Source organism: Dama dama, chromosome 33 (assembly GCF_033118175.1).
Source record: "Dama dama isolate Ldn47 chromosome 33, ASM3311817v1, whole genome shotgun sequence".
In the NCBI taxonomy this organism is placed as follows: domain Eukaryota; kingdom Metazoa; phylum Chordata; class Mammalia; order Artiodactyla; family Cervidae; genus Dama; species Dama dama.
In genome coordinates, this window is record NC_083713.1 from 26531400 (window position 1) to 26551471 (window position 20072).

At 37.2% G+C, this 20072-nt stretch overlaps 1 protein-coding gene across 5 annotated transcripts in view; it reads right to left on the bottom strand.

Moving 5' to 3' along the window:
• Positions 1-20072, bottom strand: part of MAP3K20 (mitogen-activated protein kinase kinase kinase 20) — a 164348-nt gene that overhangs the window by 50177 nt on the left and 94099 nt on the right. For all 5 annotated transcript variants that reach the window (XR_009691788.1, XM_061135597.1, XM_061135598.1 and 2 more), the window contains 3 exons: positions 18166-18252; positions 12510-12584; positions 6606-6712 (listed from right to left, as the gene is read on the bottom strand). Coding sequence is in view for 4 of the 5 variants with exons in the window: in XM_061135597.1 (XP_060991580.1) it covers positions 6606-6712; positions 12510-12584; positions 18166-18252 (269 nt within the window). In the remaining variant the exon portion in view is untranslated. The remainder of the gene's footprint in view (positions 1-6605; positions 6713-12509; positions 12585-18165; positions 18253-20072) is intronic.

The window sequence follows — 20072 nt, forward strand, 5'->3', positions numbered from 1 at the left end:
ACCCTGCAAACTGCCTGATCCTAATAATTGTCTGGGCAAAACATACCACACAACATAGATTCCTAAGACCCTTCCTCCGAGCTCATGATTGAGTAGGGCTGGGTAGGGCCTAGGAATTTCCATTATTTGATATGAGTTTGTTTTTACAATCAGGCAAGTGTGAGAAACCCTGGATCAGATGAACTCTAAGGTTCATTTTAACTCTAATAATTTTAAAAGCAAGTTAGTTCCCTCCCAGACTCTATGCGCTGACCCGCCTCACCACATGGAACAATATGTCCAGTTACAGAAACCTGTCCTTGACAGAAATTAAAGCTGGTAAGATGGCTCAGTGTAAGTTTTTTTCTCCTTCAGGGCTACTGTTAATGCTTAGGTCTAAACTTATGCTCCGAGAGGTGGAAGTTCTTTCCCGTGAGTTTCTGCAGACCTTCTGAGGAAAGCAACAGTAATGAGAGACTGTGAGCAAGGGGAGACAGGGAGGGAGAGAGGACGGGGGAGAGGAGGACGCAGAATGAGGAAGGGACTGGGGAGACGGAGCTGCTGAGCCAAAAGCTGCTTCCAGGTGCCCTGAGACACACCTACCTACATGTCAGACTGTGCGATTCGGTTTGAGGTCTTGGCTACGGAAGTTTGAAGCCCCCAGATCTAAGTTAATAGATGTATGCAGCCCAAGTCTGCCTTTTTATGTCCAGGGAAAATCAGAATAGATGGTAAGTAAATACATGAAAACAAAAAGGTGTGGGTATCACTTGACCAAATCCAACTCAGGGAACAGCTGCTGAGGTGGATCTGGACTTGGGTCACACATTTTACTTCCCAGGCTGTCTGCAGAGCAAGGGAGGCCAGGAAAGTAAGTGTAAAAGCATCTGTTGTCAACCCTCTGTCCCATTGAGTGGTGCCATTTGAAAGTTACAAAACCATGTAAGTCATGCTAGAGTCCTTAAAGAAAGGCAGCAAATTGATCATCTTTCAGAATTATGACTGTATCATAAAATCCAAATTTTATATTTCAGACATAATATTATGCCCATTCACAAATAAGTGTTTTTATTTTTCAAATGGAGGACTGAGGGGAAAAAAGAAAAACTCAGTGTAGATCTTAGGTTAAACTTAAGCAACAGAAAGGAAAGAAAGAATGAGGCATCTTCAGTAAAAAAGAGGGTGAGAAAGGAGGCGCAGAGCTGGGCACACGGGGCTCTGGGAGGTGGCAGGGGCCTAGCTGCTGTCAAGCCCTGTCCCAACTCTCCTGCCAGGGGGGCTGAGCTCACTGATGTCCTTTCTGATCAGGGTAAAATGGCCAGCACATTTGATTTCACTTGTAATTTAAGCCTAGGATTCATCTCGAGTTACAGCTCTGGGGGCACACTCTGATTTTGAGCCCTTCTGGAAAACAGATCAACAGTTAAGTAAGCTAGGTAAGCTGAGAGCTGCTGCAGGAAAACACCGAATGAGCAGGCTTCCTCAGTCTGTGTCTTCAGGGTCAGCTCCCATACACGACTTTCCCAGAAGCCCTAGGATCCTGACAGCAACGATCTTATGCCGTAAGAGATGTAACCCCAATCCGGCTGCTGCTGCTGCTGCTAAGTCACTTCAGTCATGTCTGACTCTGTGCGACCCCACAGACGGCAGCCCACCAGGCTCCTCCATCCCTGGGATTCTCCAGGCAAGAACAGTGGAGTGGGTTACCATTGCCTTCTCCTACCCCAATCCAGAGGGCAACACAAAACAGCTGCTCCTCTGGCTGTCCCCTCTGTTTTTCTTGATGCATTTTTTACATCAAATGCATTGGTTGATGCACTTATGTAATCTTCCTGTTCTGAAAATAAAGTTTGTATGTTTTAAGTTGATAGAAATTATGGTTTTTCTCTTAAACCAAATCCACTAAGATTGACTTCAACCAGTATCAGTTTTCCCTATGTCAGAAACAGGCAATGAACTATAATTATCTTCTTTTAATAGAAACTTACTTTGAAATAAAAGATCAATTCATAAAAGCAGCTATATTATATACATTACAAGATAGATAATATATTATGATATTACACTTAGTGTTATATATTTATTAAATGACTTGTGCTAAATCCAAAGATTAATTTTTTAAAAATCTTTATGTTTTTTAAGGAAATATTTGGCTGTGCCAGATCTTAGCTGGGGCATGTGGGATCTAGTTCCCTCACCAGGGATGGAACCCAGGCCCCCTGCATTGGGAGCTCGGAGTCTTAGCAATGGGACCACCAAGGAAGTCCGTGTATTTTGTTTTTAAGAAGGTGTGCTAGAGTGAGTATTTTGATCACCAAGGAAGAGTGTAACCAGCAGAGTGTTTTGCCAAGAGACAGGGACCTGGACAGTCTCCATAGCACCACAGAGCTAATTCAGTGCAGGTGACCACAGGCCTGCAGACAGTCACATGGGGCAATGAGAGCTGAAAACGTGACCAAGAGAACCACACTTTCTGTTCTTAATGTTCGTGGCCACTATTGCTAATCATAGGAAGAGAAATAAGATGAACATGTGATGAACAGGAAAGGCTCACTAGACACTAGATTTCTTTCCTGTCATTTATTAGGTTAAAGGAAAGGTCATAGTTGATGTGGTTTTTAATAACCTAGTCTTAAAAAGAATTTTCAGAATAATCATTTAATTTTCTAAGACTAGATGCTTCCTCTGGTTTAGGTGTAGAGGAAGCTCCATCAGCAAACAAGCATTTGCCAGAAATGCCAGAGCAGGACAGGAGTCCAACTTCACTGAGACTCGTAACTTCCTACACATACTTTGGACCCTAGACGCACGGTTTCAGGCACCAAATAAAAGTCAGCGGAAGGAGAGGAGCAGTCCGTTGAAATGTCCAGGTGACCTGAAAAAACATTTTCTTCTTTTCAACCGTTGGCACACAGAGTGGGGTCATTGTTTTCCCTAAGTCATCACCTAAAACCATCACGCCCTGTGATGCTTCTCGTTGTTACACGGGAATCAATCGAGTCAAGTGAACACTGCACGCTAATGAGCAGGTGGCCTGACAATGGCCACAAGGGCAAGGGCAGCACCACCAGTGTGTACCACGGCGGGCCCCCGGGGTCAGGCCCCCTGGTTTCTGGCACTGGTTCTGTCTCACAGGTATGATCTCAGGCAGGTTGTCCAACCTGTCACTGTCCTGGGTCTTGTACCTGTGATGTAAGTTAGGGTTGCTGTGTGGATTTAAAAAGATAATCCAAATAAAGTACAAGCATCTGGTTAAGAATGTAATAACAATAGCTGTGTTCATTATTGTTACTCATTAGTATTATTATTCCCCACAGTTTTAATCAATTGCCAAATTCAATGAAAACAGCTCTGCTGCCTCTTAAAGTATAGTTTAGTGTTTCTGGTAAAGATACATATCCTTTCTCCAACTCTCAGGATTAACTAGCTCCTGAAACAGAGTCAATGAGGAAGCACTCTGGGCAACTGTTTGCCTTTTATTAAAATACATTAATGTATTACCAATTTTATTTCTCTCATCTTTTTAGCTTCAAACATTAAAAAATATTTGTTATTCAACTAATCCAGGGTTATTGTAGAAAAAAAGATAATATTGAACATTTTCTACTTTTTTCTATGTGCACATATATGTACATGTAAATATGTTTTTTATTTTAGAACAAATGAAATCATTCTGAACATACTGGACTGTAGCATTGATTTTAAAATCATTTATCAGATCTGTATATAAGACTCAACACTGTTTTGTGCATGGAGCTATCAAAATTTTTTAAGTCATAAAAACCACACACACAAAAAACCAAATCAATCTTGTTTCACTTGAAGCTCACTTCCAGTTTTACAGTTCTAAAGGTTGTGATAAACAAATGTCCATACATTCTCACACAACATTCTCATTTATTTTCTTAGGGATGAAATGGCAGTGGGAGAGGTGTCTGATCTATATAGTCAAACTCCACCAGAAAGGTATTTGTCCCCCAGCAAAGTGTGAGGAAGTTTACAACACCAGATATTTTCCTGATATAAATTTGTGCCAATCTGATGAATAAATTGTGTTCCCTTTTATTTGGCTGCTACGTGAGGTTGAATACTTTTCACATGTTTATTGACCCTTTGACTTCTTTTTTTGTGAAATACCATTTCAGGTCCTTTAGTATGACATTTTGATTAAAATGTTACTTTAAAGACAGAAGTGGTAGTTTTCCAAGTGTAATCTGGGGGCTTATGAGAGCTTTTCAAAAGTTAGACTGGTTTTCAGAATAACATTAAGGCATGATTTACCTTTCTACTCTCATTCTCACAAGTGTATTGACTTTTCCACATGCTTCCTGACATGGGACAGCACCACAAGCTGAATGCAGAAGCAGGATTAATTATTGTTTTTCAAATGAATCAATAAGTACCTATTTAAACTTTTTTCTCAGTTCTGATTTTGAATGTAGTAAATACTGACAGATGTAACTCATTTAAACAAAAGCCCTTTGGAGTCCTCAATGATTTTTTCAGAGTGTAATGGAGTCCTGAGACTAGAAACTTTCAGAACAACTGATACATCAACTAGGAAAAAAAGCTGTAACAATATGGCATTTGTCTAGGAAATTTATTGATGGTGGGTATTGCTTTTGGTCGTATGGAGGTTTTGCATCTTAATACAGAAAACTTAGCAACTTCCCCCTATTTTCTGGTTGTATTGACATACTTTGAAGGCTCCCTAGCTCATGGATATTAATAGTAGTATTAAAATCCTACTAATCCTTTGGCTAACAGATCAAACAGCAGTTCCTCAGGGAATCCCTTTATTAAGCCCTCAGACTGGATTAGATTTCACGGTTTTATAGTCTCAGACCTCCAGCACTGTCCTGTCATAATACTTATCAAAATAGTCATGAAAAAGTTATTTGTATATTTGTATTTAGTAATCTAATATTAAACTCCAAGTGCACTGTTACTGTTCTGTTCATCACCAGAGCCCATACCTAAAGAACATCTTTTCCCAGCAAAGGCTTAATGAATATCTGAATGAATGAATATAAGAAGCACATCTATTAAAGCAAACAAGTCAACTTACATGTTTCTATCCTCTTGTGTAATATGGCGATGTCTTTTAAGATTATTACTACTATGGTATTTCCTTCTCCAAGTATTTGTTGAGCAACCGCAGTGTTCAAGACATGTTCTAGATACTGCAGTTACAGTGATGAACAGAAGAGATGATCTGACCCTCCTGCATGTTAGCTAGCAAGACACGCCGTTATTAAACAACAGACTGCAGAACTACTTATTAATTTCAATAGAGGGTATGAAGGAGATGCTCTCAGGGCTTACATAAAGTGGAACTTCAGTGGGTCTGGGGTCAGGACACACTTGCTTGAAGGAGAGCTGTTTTCAGCCACTATCTGAAGTAATATGAATCAGAGCCAAGTTGAGTTTGGGCATCACGGCTGGTATGCTGCTGAAATGGGATGAATTTTATACAGAAGAAACTGCATTTGAAAGGATTCTGTATGAGGGAGAAATAGACACGTGTTGAAGGACCAAAGTCAAAAATTAAGGGGTAGAATGATACTCAAGATAAAGTAAGAGCACAGAGGGTGTCGTGAATCTTGTTTTTTGGCCTTTGTCCTTGGGTTATGGGAGCTCCTTATTCTGATTTAAGGGAAGTGATCTGATTAGATGTGTGCTGATCTCTTACTGTAGGAAACAAATATTAATAACATGTTTTGTTAATTTTTTGAGCCCAGAACAAAGTCCTTCATACCTAGACTCTAGCAAACAGTATTACTTTTGTATTACTAAGTAAAAATTCATTTTAGCTCACTGGTCCTAGAGATTCTCCAAGAATAAAAAATAAAGAAGGTTATTGTAAAACACCAAACAGAAAGCCCAAAAAAATGTGCAACAGGACTAAACAACTCCGTCATTTTTAAGTGCCTGTAGTATTCATTTGCTATCGGCAGGTGGCGTGAGGCGTCATGTTACTACCCATAGCTATCAAGAGCGGGGTGAGTTACTTAAATCTCTGCTGAGTCAGGGAGAAATAATGTCAGAGCCCAAACATGCTATTTATATTCGTACATCACGTGACCTGGCTCAAATGTCTCATCTCTGGCTTACTTCTTCCCGTCACACAATACAATTCTCTCATTACTAAGTTTGTTTACATTTGACAAAATGTAATAGGATTTATAACATTGAAAGTTTTATTTTAAAAGTGTTTTTACAGTCTCCCTACCTCTCCCATCAACAGAAAAAGTGCTCTGCCTATTTCCAAGCAGACAGTATTTTTATTTCTCACGGGACAGAGGCCAAAGTTTCCTAACAGGGAGTGTATACAGAAGGAATGTCTGGTAACTGCCTTTTGTTTCAGAAGATACTGTTTCAATATTCTTCCTAAATACTTAGATATATGATAAAGCAACAAGCTTAGAGGAACACTGTTTGCTTACATATGAGACGGAGAGCTTATTCAATCTCCAAAATTTTTTAACATAAAAAACACACAAAAAAGCCCCAATTTCTAAGAAATTGGGACTGTCATCAAGTTCCCAGGTTCTCTTCCTGTCCGAAGCTAGTCACCCACAATCCCGTGAAGCCAGATGACGTAAACTGGGGTGAGAGGCACCTACCTCCACTCTGCTTTGTTGTGCAGGAATGAGTTACACTGGTCAGAAAGCTTCGAATCGAGTGACATGGACTCCAGGACTGAAATGATTTGCTTGAAAGAAGGCCGTTTCTGAAGAAGAAAAAAATAATCACTTGTTGGGACTTAGGAAAGTAGATCTTTAAGAGAAAATCCACAAGCATAGTAACAAGGTCAAATCACCATAACAAAATAAGATATGATGTAATATCCTGATTTTGTTCTTTCACAACTGTCAGGCTGCATAGGAACCATACTTATTTTCAATCAATTATTCATAATAGGCTCAGATGTAATTTTTCTATTGTGTTGTCTAAGGTTGGAATGCTTACAGTATTTTTCCAGGTAAGGAAAGTACTAATTAGTTCTCTTTGGGGTATGATTAAAGACTCCTGAAAGGAAACAGTTAAGTCTTTTAGAAATCTATCTATGTGATAAAGCAAGCATAGTAAAAGTTAACAGTAGGGTCTGGGTGATAGGAGTCTTCCTAGCGGTGCTAGTGGTAAAGAACATGTCTGCCAATGCAGGAGACATAGAGACATGGGTTGATCCCTGGGTCAGGAAGATCCCCTGGAGGAGGGCATGGCAGCCCACTCCAGTATTCTTGCCTGGAGAATCCTATGGACAGAGGAGCCTGGTGGCCTATAGTCCATAGGGATGCAAAGAGTCGGACAAGAATGAAACGACTTAGCATGCACTCATGCCAACACTGGGTGATAGGTATACCAGTCCTCACTGAAAAATTCTTTCAACTTTTTTATAATAAACTGTTGGAGGAAAATTACTTATCAATCTATCAGAATTTATACAATTTCCTAAACCAGTTGCTCAGAGAAAAAATTCCCCAATTTTAAAGCCATCATAACTTCACTGTTCTCAATGTTTATTCCACAATATAACTAGCTTTGGTGCTGGGAAACTCTCAGGTACTGTTTACCAGAAATTGAAAAAGCAGTGGTTAGGTGTATTTCTTTAGCTAGCAAAAACTACCCTAGTCTATCTCTTTAGACTCTAGCCAAGGTGGAGACAAAAGGTTAAAACAAAAACAGAGAAAGATAATAAAAGGGTGATGCACATTCTCTCTTCATCACGCCTCATAATTATACCATTTCTGAACAAATTACAGTTGCAGCAATTAAAACACGCATTTTAATTTAGGAGCACAAAAACAAGAAGAAAGAATGTTGAGGTGGCTTGCTCTCAGGACTTGAGTGTTTCCTACATTAACAAAGGTAATTTTTTCTTAGGAATATAAAACTGGAATATTTATTCTGAGTTCTGCCATTATTGTCCTCTTTCAAGGGGTGTGTGTGTGTGTGTGTGTGTGTGTGTGTGTGTGTGTGTGTTTAAAAAAAGGGCGTAGGTAGTTAAATGTCACTGGTGGTACATTAAACCTTGTAATAAGCAAAAAGTGCCTTAAGTTGGAAATTTGAAAAAATTATATTTGTCTTTGAATGTGTTCCCATTTTTATTTCTCCATCAATGTGTTAGGTAGCAACAGGAAAAATGTTTTGTTTGTATAGGAGCTAATTATATAATACATATAGGATTTTCATTTTTCATGGAAAAGAAGCAGGAGGAGCTGACAAATTTTCAAAGAATAATATTTTTCCCTACACTTAATCATTCTTGAGATAAGGTAAAACTTTTTTTGTAATTGGATGGCAAGTATCCCTGGAAAAATCTTTATTTCCTATTTAGAATATGCTCCCAGATGGAAATTATCAAAATGAACATTCAGAACATAGCAGCAATGTAGAATCATATGTTAATATTTCATGAGTATTTTGATCACAGAATACAACATGTGGTCTAGGATCTTCCTCCAAAGGGGCTTAGCTTCCTTTTATGTATCATGTAGGCTCTGCCTACTTAAAAAGGCACAACCAGAACAATTTATTAAGCATCTGTATACATTATTTGCTATCTTCATATTATAGGTAAGGAAGATCAGTCTGAGAAAAATATGAATTGCCCGGTATCACACAGGTAGCAAGTTACAGAACCAGGGTCTATTCTCTTAAATCCTTCAAAATATTTTATCACATAAGGGTAAGATATTACTTCCTATCAAACTTGGAGCTTTAACTATTGCTTTGTCCTTTTTTAGAAATGTCATTTTAGAACTTGAACTAATACCCACCTTTACTTCCTTCTTTTCTTAAAAAAAAAAAAAAAAGGTTTTTTTTTGAGTACCTGATCAAACCCATTGGAATGACCCAACATTTATCTAACAGCAGTTTTTTCTCTTGTACACATTTCTACCTCCTCGTTGCAAAAGAACATATTTCTACAGGTGAGCTGAACATTTTAATCTATGTGTTAATACTCTATAGACTCTAAGGACTGAAAATAAAAATAATTAAAATATGTTTTAACCAACTACTGCTGTATCTATGTGCATAGGGCTGGCACCAACTTCTGTTTGAATTGCTATATATTTCTAGCCAGAGAAGAACGCCCTGGTGGCTCAGATGGTAGAGTCTGCCTGCAGTGCAGGAGACCTGAGATAAATCCCTGGGTTGGGAAGATCTCCTGGAAAAGGAAATGGCAACCCACTCCAGTATTCTTGCCTGGAGAATCCCATGGACAGAAGAGCCTGGCAAGCCCGAGTCCATGGGGTCGCAAAGAGTCAGACACGATTGATGACTAATCCTTTCTTCCTTCTAGCCAGAAAACTAAAACATGCCTCTCAGGAAATAAACCTTGGTCTGGCCACTTTGGTCAACAACAAATTGTACATCTACTTGCTAAATTTACAGAAGATGCTATAGGGAAACAAAGAAAAACTAACTCTCTTCCCTCATGGAGCCTGTAATCCATTCAGGAAGAAAAGATATTTTAAAAATTGCAACAGCACAAAATGAGGCAGTAGCCCAGATTGTGGTTCAGGAAAAGGAGTACTTAGTATGGGCAGGGGAGACAGGATAACTGGGGAAGGCTTGATGAGGTCATCAGGAGGGGAAAGCAAAGAAGGAAAAGAACATCTTTCGGGAATAAAGAAGGTGTGTAAGGTATGTCTAGAGGAGAGAGCAATGACTTAGAAATGTGAGCTGGAGGCATAATCAAATTGAATATAAAAGGGCATAATTAGTTGTATTAGAATAAAATGCCATGAATTTAGGAGACAAAAAAAACTGATCTAAACTTTCTTCATACTTCACAGTGCTAGAAGACAAGATTTCTCTGGTATTAAAGAAGCATCAGCTTACTACCTGTTAAAAAGATATGCCAGCTTCATGGCATCAGCTCTGGATCTAATGTCCTTATTGTGTAGGTGTTTACACTATCATTTAATTAATATACCATAAATGTATATTCTTAGAATTTTAATTAATGTAGTACAGAGTTACAGATTAAGAAATTAAAAACCTGCTTTGCATACTGAAATATAATTACAATTACAGTGATCTAGTTGCATTCATGTAATTTAGCACTAATAATTTCGGGTGAAATTTCTATTTGAGTATCAGAAAGAAAGGGCTTCCCTGATAGCTCAGCTGCTAAAGAATCCACCTGTAATGCAGGAGACCCCAGTTTGATTCCTGGGTCAGGAAGATTCCCTGGAGAAGAGATAAGCTACCCACTCCAGTATTCTTGGGCTTCCCTGGTGGCTCAGCTGGTAAAGAATCCACCTGCAATGCGGGAGACCTGTGTTTGGTCCCTGGGTTGGGAAGATCCCCTGGAGAAGGAAAAGGCTACCCACTCCAGTATTCTGGCCTGGAGAATTCCATGGACTATGTAGTCCATGGGGTTGCAAAGAGTCAGATACAACTGAGCGACTTCCACTTTCACATCAGAGAGAAAAATACTACCCAAATGACCAAATATGCCACAATGGATATATAAGTGGTAGCATATGAAAAGACTGTATTTTAATCGTATAAAATAAATATTCTACAGAAAGCTTGCAAATAGCCACTTATAATTTCCACCGGATTAGTTGCAAAGTGCAGGCATTTCTCTTCATGCTTAAGAAGCCCCATATTCTGCCAAATCACGCACGAAAGTAGGGCCCACAGAGGGGCAAGACAGACCATTCAAAACCTATCAACTTTGTCAAAAAAATTCATAAAACAATAGTAATCCCAAACAAAAATACTAAACAGTTTAAAAATTGTTAAATTCTTTAATAAAAAAAAAACAGTAAATGCAGGACTTTAAAAAGGGTGAAGGTGGTTTGACGAACAGGAGTGAGCGCGGATTGAGCCTGCTGGTTTATCAGGGCCAGGGTGAAACGCACAAGGCTGGGGAGAAGCGGTGTCTTGGTTCTGTGTCCGTTGCTGCACTACTGGCCACGATGATGTGCTTGGAGTTCAGCTGTTCTCACTTGTGGAATGGAACAGTGTGCTTTACTTACGATTCACCCTGAATTGTGTGATGTTAACACGATTCCCATACTCACCAAGTGTTTCTGAGTTACTTCGTCTAGACAAACCACAGCTTTCTGTATCCATGGATTCAACCAACCAGAGTTCAAGTTGGCTGTTGAATGCAAGGAAGTGTAACCCCAGTTAGGGTGAAGGGAAGGATCGTGACTGAATCACCCCATTATATATAAGGGACTTGAGCATCCATGGATTCTACTGGGGTCCAGAGACCTCCCCTGAGGAGATGAAGGGAATGGCTGTGTGCGTTATTACCATTCATTCTTCTTGAAGGTCATATAGGGACTGGGTTTAAACTAAGGAGGAAATTCCATTCTCAAGTCTTTTTTTTTTCTTTCTTTCTTTCTAGATCTATCTTTTAAAAGGTCAGTTTGTGATACACTTATTTCCATGAAAGACTGCAGAAATTTGAACTTTAAAATTTTAGTTCTTTTCTTGAGTCTATCTCTCTTATTCTAATATTTCATCTGTGAGGACCCTTTTTAAACTTTTTATTACAGCAAATTCCAAACATACCCCAAAGTAGAGAGAACACCCTCCGTATACTTATCACTCCAAAAATCATCACGGCCCATCCTACTTAATCTATACCGTTGTTCATTTCCCTTCACTGTATTTTGAAGCAAAGCCAAGACTCGCCTATCATTTTATCTATAAACACTTCTGTACGTATGTGACAGTCTTTTAAACCAATCTTTGCAGGGAAGGGAAATGGGCCATTTGTGCTTGAATGTGATAACCACATGAGAGCCTCAATTTTGGAATTTTTCCAACTCTATTGTGATAGCTTAAAAAACATCACTGAAACTCCACAGGGAGTGCATATCGAGCTTCTCTAGAGTGCTACTTTTGCATGGTCTTTGGTTAGAAAGGCAATGTGGTGGTCGGGCTCTGTAGTGCAATGGATAGCGCATTGGACTTCTAGTGTAGAGAGGCAATGTGGTGTGGAGGGTTAAGTGCAGGGACTCAACGTCACTCAGCTTGGGTTCAGCCTCCAGCTCCACCACTTACAAGCTGTGTGGCCTTGACCTCACTACTTAACCGTGCCTTGGTTCTTCATGTGTAAAATGAGGATACTAACAATACCCAGTTCATAGAGATATTCTGAGAAATAAAGGAGTTGATATACTTAAAGTGTTCAGAACAGTGCCTGGTTTATAATAAGCACGGTGTGCTAGTATTTATATAACGTGAATGTGCAAGAGTTATTCTTGAAGATTAAAAACAAGGAACAAAATTCTTTTCCACTGACTCAAGAATGCCAGAGTGCTGTAAGAAAGAGCCAGTAATGAGATTGTAGGTCTGCCAAGCAAATGTCAGCAGAAAGCCTTCACAGTCAATCTGGGGCTCAAAGGGGCAGCAACCCTGTTTTGCTCTGTAATGAATTTGATTAACCCACATTTTAAAAACTCAAAGCCAGACAATCAAGTGAGATTTCAGAACAACAACAACAACAACAAATATATATATATATATATATATATATATATATATGTATATACCTTGGCATCAGCTTCCCAACACTGATGTAACAGTTCAGCAAAACTCCTGGGGCAACTGCTTGGAATGGTTAATCTCTATAAGAGAGAAAGAAAAAATAAGCTGAAACAAAACAAAATACAGGCATTTTCTCATTAAAGGAAGGAAATACTAATTGGAAGATATGAAAGAACTAATTTAGTAGCATACACAAGACATGAAATTTAAAACATCCTTTGATTAATATGTGACTGGAGAGAATTTATGTTTAGATTCATAGTGTCTAATCTCTAATGACACTTTACCTTTTCCTCCAAAGAGGAATCATAGTGGATGAAGAAATCAGGTTCAGAACAACAAATGCAACAAAATATAGAATCTGGTCAAAAGAAACTACAGTAGGAGAGGGGCAAGTTAGAACTTACATAAATCTAAACCATGAACCTATCACTGTATTTTTATAGGTAACTATGAAAATTACAAATAGGCCAGGTAACTAGGAAACCAGTTAAGCTTTGGCAATAGGTGTACAACTTCTGAAAACATCTTGAGCACACAGATAATTTTACAGAAGTATTTTCTCAGTGGCAAATGAGACATTTTGAATGGATGACTCATCATGGCTTAGTTTTAGCCAAACCCATAAAACATAAGGACTTGATAGAACAAAGAATATAATGTGAAGACTAGTCTTGTTCTAACATTCTAGAGCAGTGCTTCTCATAGAACATGTAATTCTCCCAGAGGCAGTTTACAAATCTACAGAGACATTTTTGTTTTAAAGTCTGGAGGGTTGTACCTAGAGCAGGTCAAGAATGCTGACCATCTTTCAATATATCATAAAGCCTGATTAAAAATTCTCCTGCATTCCACCACATTTCAAATGCCCCATGTGCATTCATGTAAGTAAGACAAGAAAACAATGAGCTTTATATTTTTCTGAACCTAGACTCTAACTTTGATTTATAAGTAGAGTATTTTTTGAATATTTTAAAAATACTCTGAACTTTCTATGAATGCAACTACTAAATGAAATAAATCAAGGGTATATTGATTTTTGCATTATTCATAACCTTTCCATAATATTGGGAAAATCTTGCCTACAATATAGTGCTGCTCATGGTACTGGAATCATTAATACTCACAATAAACCATCTTTATTCTGCATTTGTAGCTGTTGAATTCTATTTATTTATGTGTAAGCATCTAAAAATGTTCCATTATCATCTCTACTGTCATCATGCCTGAGCATTTATACAGTGCAGTACATATTTATTTCTTCCTTATATTACATTTAAAGCATTATGTTGACTTAAAATACAATGTGTGTAGTAGGCTGTATTACCACTGAATTTCCTTTCAGGGAAAAAGAGGGAGCATTAAATAGTTCTTATAAACAGAGTATTGAGTATGAAGGGGACTTCTCAGATCACTCAGTGGTAAAGAATCTGCCTGCCAATGCAGGAGACATGGGAGACTGGGGTTCGATCCCTGGGTCGGGAAGAACCCCTGGAGGAAATGGCAACCCACTCCAGTATTCTTGCTTGGAGAATCCATGGATGGCGGAGCCTGGTGGGCTACAGTCATGGGCTCACAAAGCGTTGAACACGACTAAGCGACTGAGCAGGCACTCACAGGTGTGACAGAGCTGAGAACCTCTGTAGTAGGAAGATCTTTTCTACAATGTTATTTGCCAAGACGTTTTGCAGATAAAAAACTTAAAACAATTTCACTGGATTTGGAGGAGGCTACATATAAAACTAGAAAAATAGTTGTCTTTGCAAGATAACAGACAATCTGTATTTGGAATTAAAATCAGAAAACCAAAATAAATAAAACTTTAAAGCAAAGCTAAAAAAAAAAAAAAAGGCAACTCTGCAAGTTAGAGACTACACTAAACATTTTTAAACCTCTGGTTTGGTGATTTCATAGACTAGAGTAGGATGTAGTAAACGGCACTATTATTTTACTGTAATGAGAAATGGAAACCTTTTCATGAAAGTAAAGAAAATCAAGAGTTTACTTAAAAAAAAAAGTAAGATCTTTGGGGTGTCAACTAATATAAACAGTGACTGCAATTATGTGACTGAACACACATCATGTGTATTGAAAGACAAGTTTTCCTAACTGGTAACATTTTCAATGTAACTTTAGCACATTTTCAAAGAACTGAAATGTGAACTGGCTGAATATAGGTGTGGATCTTTTCATACTGACAAACTTTTTAGATACCACAAGTGAGACATTAAAAAGGAGACATAATTATTTTAAATTATCTGACATGTTCAAATATCAGTTAAATTGAGACTCAGACACTATGTAAGGGATTATTTTGTTGCACTAAAAAGTACATTAAAAGAGAATCTAAAATATTTAAGTGTGATTATATAACTGTGGGTATTCTATTAAAACATTGTGAAACAATCAGATATTAGCACCAGGTTTGCAACACTACTTAAAACTTAAATATTTAAAAATAAAAGTTTCAAATTGAAAATTAAAATAATTCCCAATCACTAAATTAGGCATGACATTTTTTTTAAAGATTATATTCTTTTTTTTGCACTATTTTCTACATAAGATGCAATAATTATTTTTTAAGTCAAGTTTATTATCTTTTTCTAAAGTGTAGTCAAGAAAAATGGATTAAGTTCTTGAGGATTTCCATGTTAGTAAAGAATAGTTGTTTTGCTACTTAGAATAAAACACATTTATGTACTTGAAAAGATGGAGTTATACTGCCAGGACATTCTGAATGACTACTAATTGAGTTTTATGGAAAGTCCAATGGCATACAGACATACCTGTAAGATTTAAAAATTAGTAATACTCTCTTAACTTCCTGTCTTCTATAATGGTTCATTGTTTGCTTTGTAAAGTTTAACAGCATTTTGTGGATTATAGCTTCAATAGAATTTAATAATAGAAAAAGTTATTGTTTGAAGACCTTATTTCATTATTAGGGGTTTGGAATCAAAGGCCTTCAGATATAATTTTTAGAAAGTATTGATCTTCCTATAGATGCAAAAAGCAACCCTAAATGGTGAAAACAAATAAGCTCTAGAGTCTAGTTAACAGTAATCAGTGTCAAGTTTCTGGTTCTGATATTTTATATATATATATATATGTATATATATATATATATATATATATATATATATATATATATATATATATATATATATATATATGTCTCATGAGTGGGGGAAGCAGAGTGAAGGGTACACAGAATTCTTTGTAATATTTTTGCAACTTCCAATGAGTCTAGGATAACTAGCTCACATTTAAAATATCTCCCTGAAAGTTTAAACATGTCATTCTTTATTTAAATGAGGCCTTTGAAAAACAGTTACAGCTTTCTCTTTTCAACTCAATAGCCCAAGCTATTCCAGAGCAAAAATAAATAAAATAAAATAATTACAAGTTGAAGGGATTTTTATAAATTATATTTAAGTCAAAGTCTCAATTTTATTATAAAATAAATCCTTGGGAATTATTTTAATGCTATCTCAACAGAATTTGTTTTGATAATAAGGGCCACTATTTATGAGGTGAAATGAAGCCATCTTCTTGAATGATGACAATGGAAACTACATTTGAACTTAATTTCCATATTTCTGATAAATGAAATAAATGTGCAGAATGAGAATGGATAAATACCCTTGTAGCACCCAATCTGCATTTGGTTCACTAGAAAGTTGAGAAAATATATTTCACCATGTGGGTTTCTTTCAACTGACTATTATATTTAATAAATACAATAGGGGAGACATTTGAATAGTCTTCATCTGTTATTAGCTGATTATCAGATCACCCCATGGATAAAACAGTACACTCTAGGGGATTCCCTAGAGAGAAACAGGGAGATGGCCTCCTCATGTACCCATTGAGGAGGTCCTGAAGGCTATTTATGGGGGATTCTCAAGCCTCAAGTCAACTACTCAAAGGCAGCTTCTAAATTAATTTTTTTCTTCAACTTTAAAAATCCTTGATGGATGCTCCAATATTTTCAAAGTGCTTTAGATTCACAGCTATTCTGCCCTCCTTTAGATGAAATATTATTTAAAAATATTAATTACTCTGTCTTATACATATTTGGAGAGTTCAGTCAGCTTTAAAATAAAATTTCCTCCTACTTTATTCTGAAATGATACAGAGGAAAAAAAATGACATTGAATGTTCTGCTCCAAAGTCAACAGAAGGTCAATAACCTTCTTTACTCTATTTGTCAACCCAGAACTAAATGTCTAATCATCTCACTGGCAAAAGAAACTGAATAGAAACAAGTGGGTTCTCATACCATGAAAATAATCAGTTACACTGTGTGTGAGGTCTGATTGAATAGCACACCAGGAAAAACCTCCACATTTAATTAAAACAGAACAGCCTCTGTGAAACAATGAGTAACACACATTCTTAAATATTACACCTTTTCATTTTTCTTTAAATTGGCAGCTCTCTCCCATCAACTTCAGCTATCATGAATACTTCATCCAATCTCAATGGCTCAGGAGGACAAATTAATAAGGTAACTGTGGATTATGTGATATAAATATGAAAACTTGGCTTCTCTCAGTCAATAGCAGCTTTTTGATTGATCTAGTTTGTTCCTGCACTCACCATGGAGAGCAGATCAATCTAATTCTTTTAAGGCATTAAAAAGGGAATATTACTACATATTCACCTTTTTGCAAATTATTTTATCCTAAGGCTGCACCCTTCCCTTTTGTGGCGGGCACAGATAAGATGTGGAAATGAAGAAGTTTTGTGAAATAAAGTTGTTTTGCAGTGTTGCAAAGACAACTGCGTGCTTCCATCACTTGATCTAAGTTCTCATAATACCTTGATATTGGATGCTTCATCTTTATGCTGAGAATTTCCATGGCTGTGCGTTTCAGTCACAATTTTAAACCTTTCAAAATGTAGTTGCTCTCTTTGATATGAATGTACCATGTTCTCTGATGTAGGCTCATAGGTCCAACTAACTGAAAGCCTCAATTTGTGGGAAGAAGAAAAGCGAGGCTGGGGACACAGCACAAACGCTGTTTACGCCACTGAAGTTCTTTTGAAATGGAAAGGCTCTGCATGAAGAAGGGAACAGTTATGCCACTGCCTCGCCAATTCCAGTGAGGAGCTCATCTTCAATGTAGTGTTCAACGTAGGTGGCAAAACTGTAATTTTTCCCTTTTTTGAAACTATTTTTTCTTCTTTTATTTTTGAAATTCTCATCTAAGCGACAGTTTCTTGTACTATAGTGACTCCTGCTGGGAGAGGTAAGTTGAAGTAGCTGAAGGTCTCTTACAGATATATCAACTCCCGGACAGTAAAAAAGATGTCCTAAACGCAGGAGATGGAGTTAAACTGTTCCCCTACCTTGGACGCAATGGCTTCTTTCATCACTAAGAACAAACCCCTAGGTTTTACAATTGAGACTGAGAAACTAGTACAGTACTTGTACAATTTTTGATCTACAGCATCACGACGTGAAGCTGCAACAATTAGATGTAAAGGGTCCATTCATGAGGAATAACATCACTTTGACCCTTTGTGTTAGCTCCTACTGCTAATCTTTCCATAAGCGTGAACTTACTTTCAATTTGAAGAAGATGAAAAAGTCTTTTGCAAAACCCCAATACTGTTTTCTGATCTATGTACCTGAATGGGGAATCGTAGTCTTACCTCGTTTTTTTCCACTACAAGCCAAGCTACTTGTAATCCTTCCAAACCTTTAAAGGGGACCTCCCTTGTTAGCATCTCCCAGAGAACCTGGAACAAAAAGGAAATGGAATTTTATTCTTGTACTTTATATTTTTGGTATATTACTGAAACTTTAACATTTAACTATATCCAATTACCAGACACAACCAACTCCATCTATAGAAACTTGGGCAAAACATATATATTCATGCATAGGGCTTCTTCCATATATTTCATACATGTACATATATTTTGTTGTTGCTGCTGTTCTCTTTTATTTTAAAAAATCCACTTTAGGAAGTAGAATATCTAGATCCGGGCTTAAAATTTTATGAAACCGATGTGCCTAAGTGATTTAACTGTATTTTGTATATTAACAGAATTCTCATGGATCACCATAAACTAGATTTTACACTTTGTTAGTCAAAACTCTTTGCACCTTCAATCTCTGATAAATTTCTCTATAAGAAAATGACTGGGAATTCAAACATATTTTCAAAGCTTCAATAACAGTCTCATTAAAAAGAAAATTGAGCCCCAAATGCAAATCACTGGCTAAACCACTTAGTCCACAATGGTAGATACTTGCAAAACTAACATTTAGATTTTGTGTTTTGGAGAAATCTTTCTCAAAATGAGTCAGTCTAAGGGATTTATTTTCATCCACCTATGATATAATTTATTATATTATATTCTAAAATGTAATAAACACCTATGTACATATATAGGCTGTATGCATGTGCATGTGTGTGCAAATGTATGTATATGTTATCTCTCTGCAATCCTTGAGATTAGCATGATTAATAAATTCCCACTGGAATGCTGAAACAAAGCAAATTGATGTGGGAAATGCTGAAAAAAGCCAATGATTTTGTATTCTCTTTAAACTCTGAGTCATGGAGATTTTTGCTGCCAAGGTAGGTCAATGGTAAAGAATCTTCCTGTCAATGCAGGAGATATGGGTTCAATCCCTGGGTTGGGAAGATCCCCTGCAGCAGAAAATGGCAACCCATTCCAGTATTCTTTTCTGGAAAAACCCATGGACAGAGAAGCCCATCCAGCTATAGTCCATGGGGTCAAAGAGTCAGACACAAGTTAGCAAGTAAACAACAACCACAATGGAGATGTTTACATTCTGTCACTTTATTTATACAAATGAGTATCCAGATTTGAGTCTACGGATACTTTTGTGAAGTGCAAAAACAATTACAATTTTATCAATAATAGCATAATAATAACAGCCACTATCATTTATTGAGTGATTATATTCCAGGTACTCTGTTAAGCCTTTAGGTATGCTATCATGATTAATCTCAGTTCCATCAGATAGATATCTTTCTCATTGTATAGATGAGGAAACTAAAGCTTAAGGAAGTTAAATAAACTTGCCCTAAGGCATTCAGTTATCAGGTGACAGAGCTAGAATATGAACTTGCTGTCTCACCCTGAAAGTCAAGGCCTCAACAATAGATAACTATAGAGATGGAAGAAATAAGAGTGCAACAGGCCCTAGTTGAGGTAGGTTTGGAGCCAAGGCAGAAGCAAAGACACATGGCACCTATGCTTGACATTTCTGTTGTTCTGAAAACAAAAACTCATTTCTAAATAAGAATGCAGACTGAGAATATACACTCCACTCACGCCAATCCAATACCCACTCTTTCCTCACCCAGTGCTCAGTCTTACTCGAGCCATAACATGTTAAATGAGTTCTGGCTAATATACTAAGATAATTAGCAGGAAAATCAGGGAAATTGGCAGATGCTGCTCAAGCAGGAGAAAAATAATTCCCTGAAGCTTCTTTGGGCTTTTAATCAAGTGTGTAAGGTACTTCTTTAGAAGAGCTACTGAATAATTCTGTTTGAGTCACAGAAGTGATTAGGAAAAGG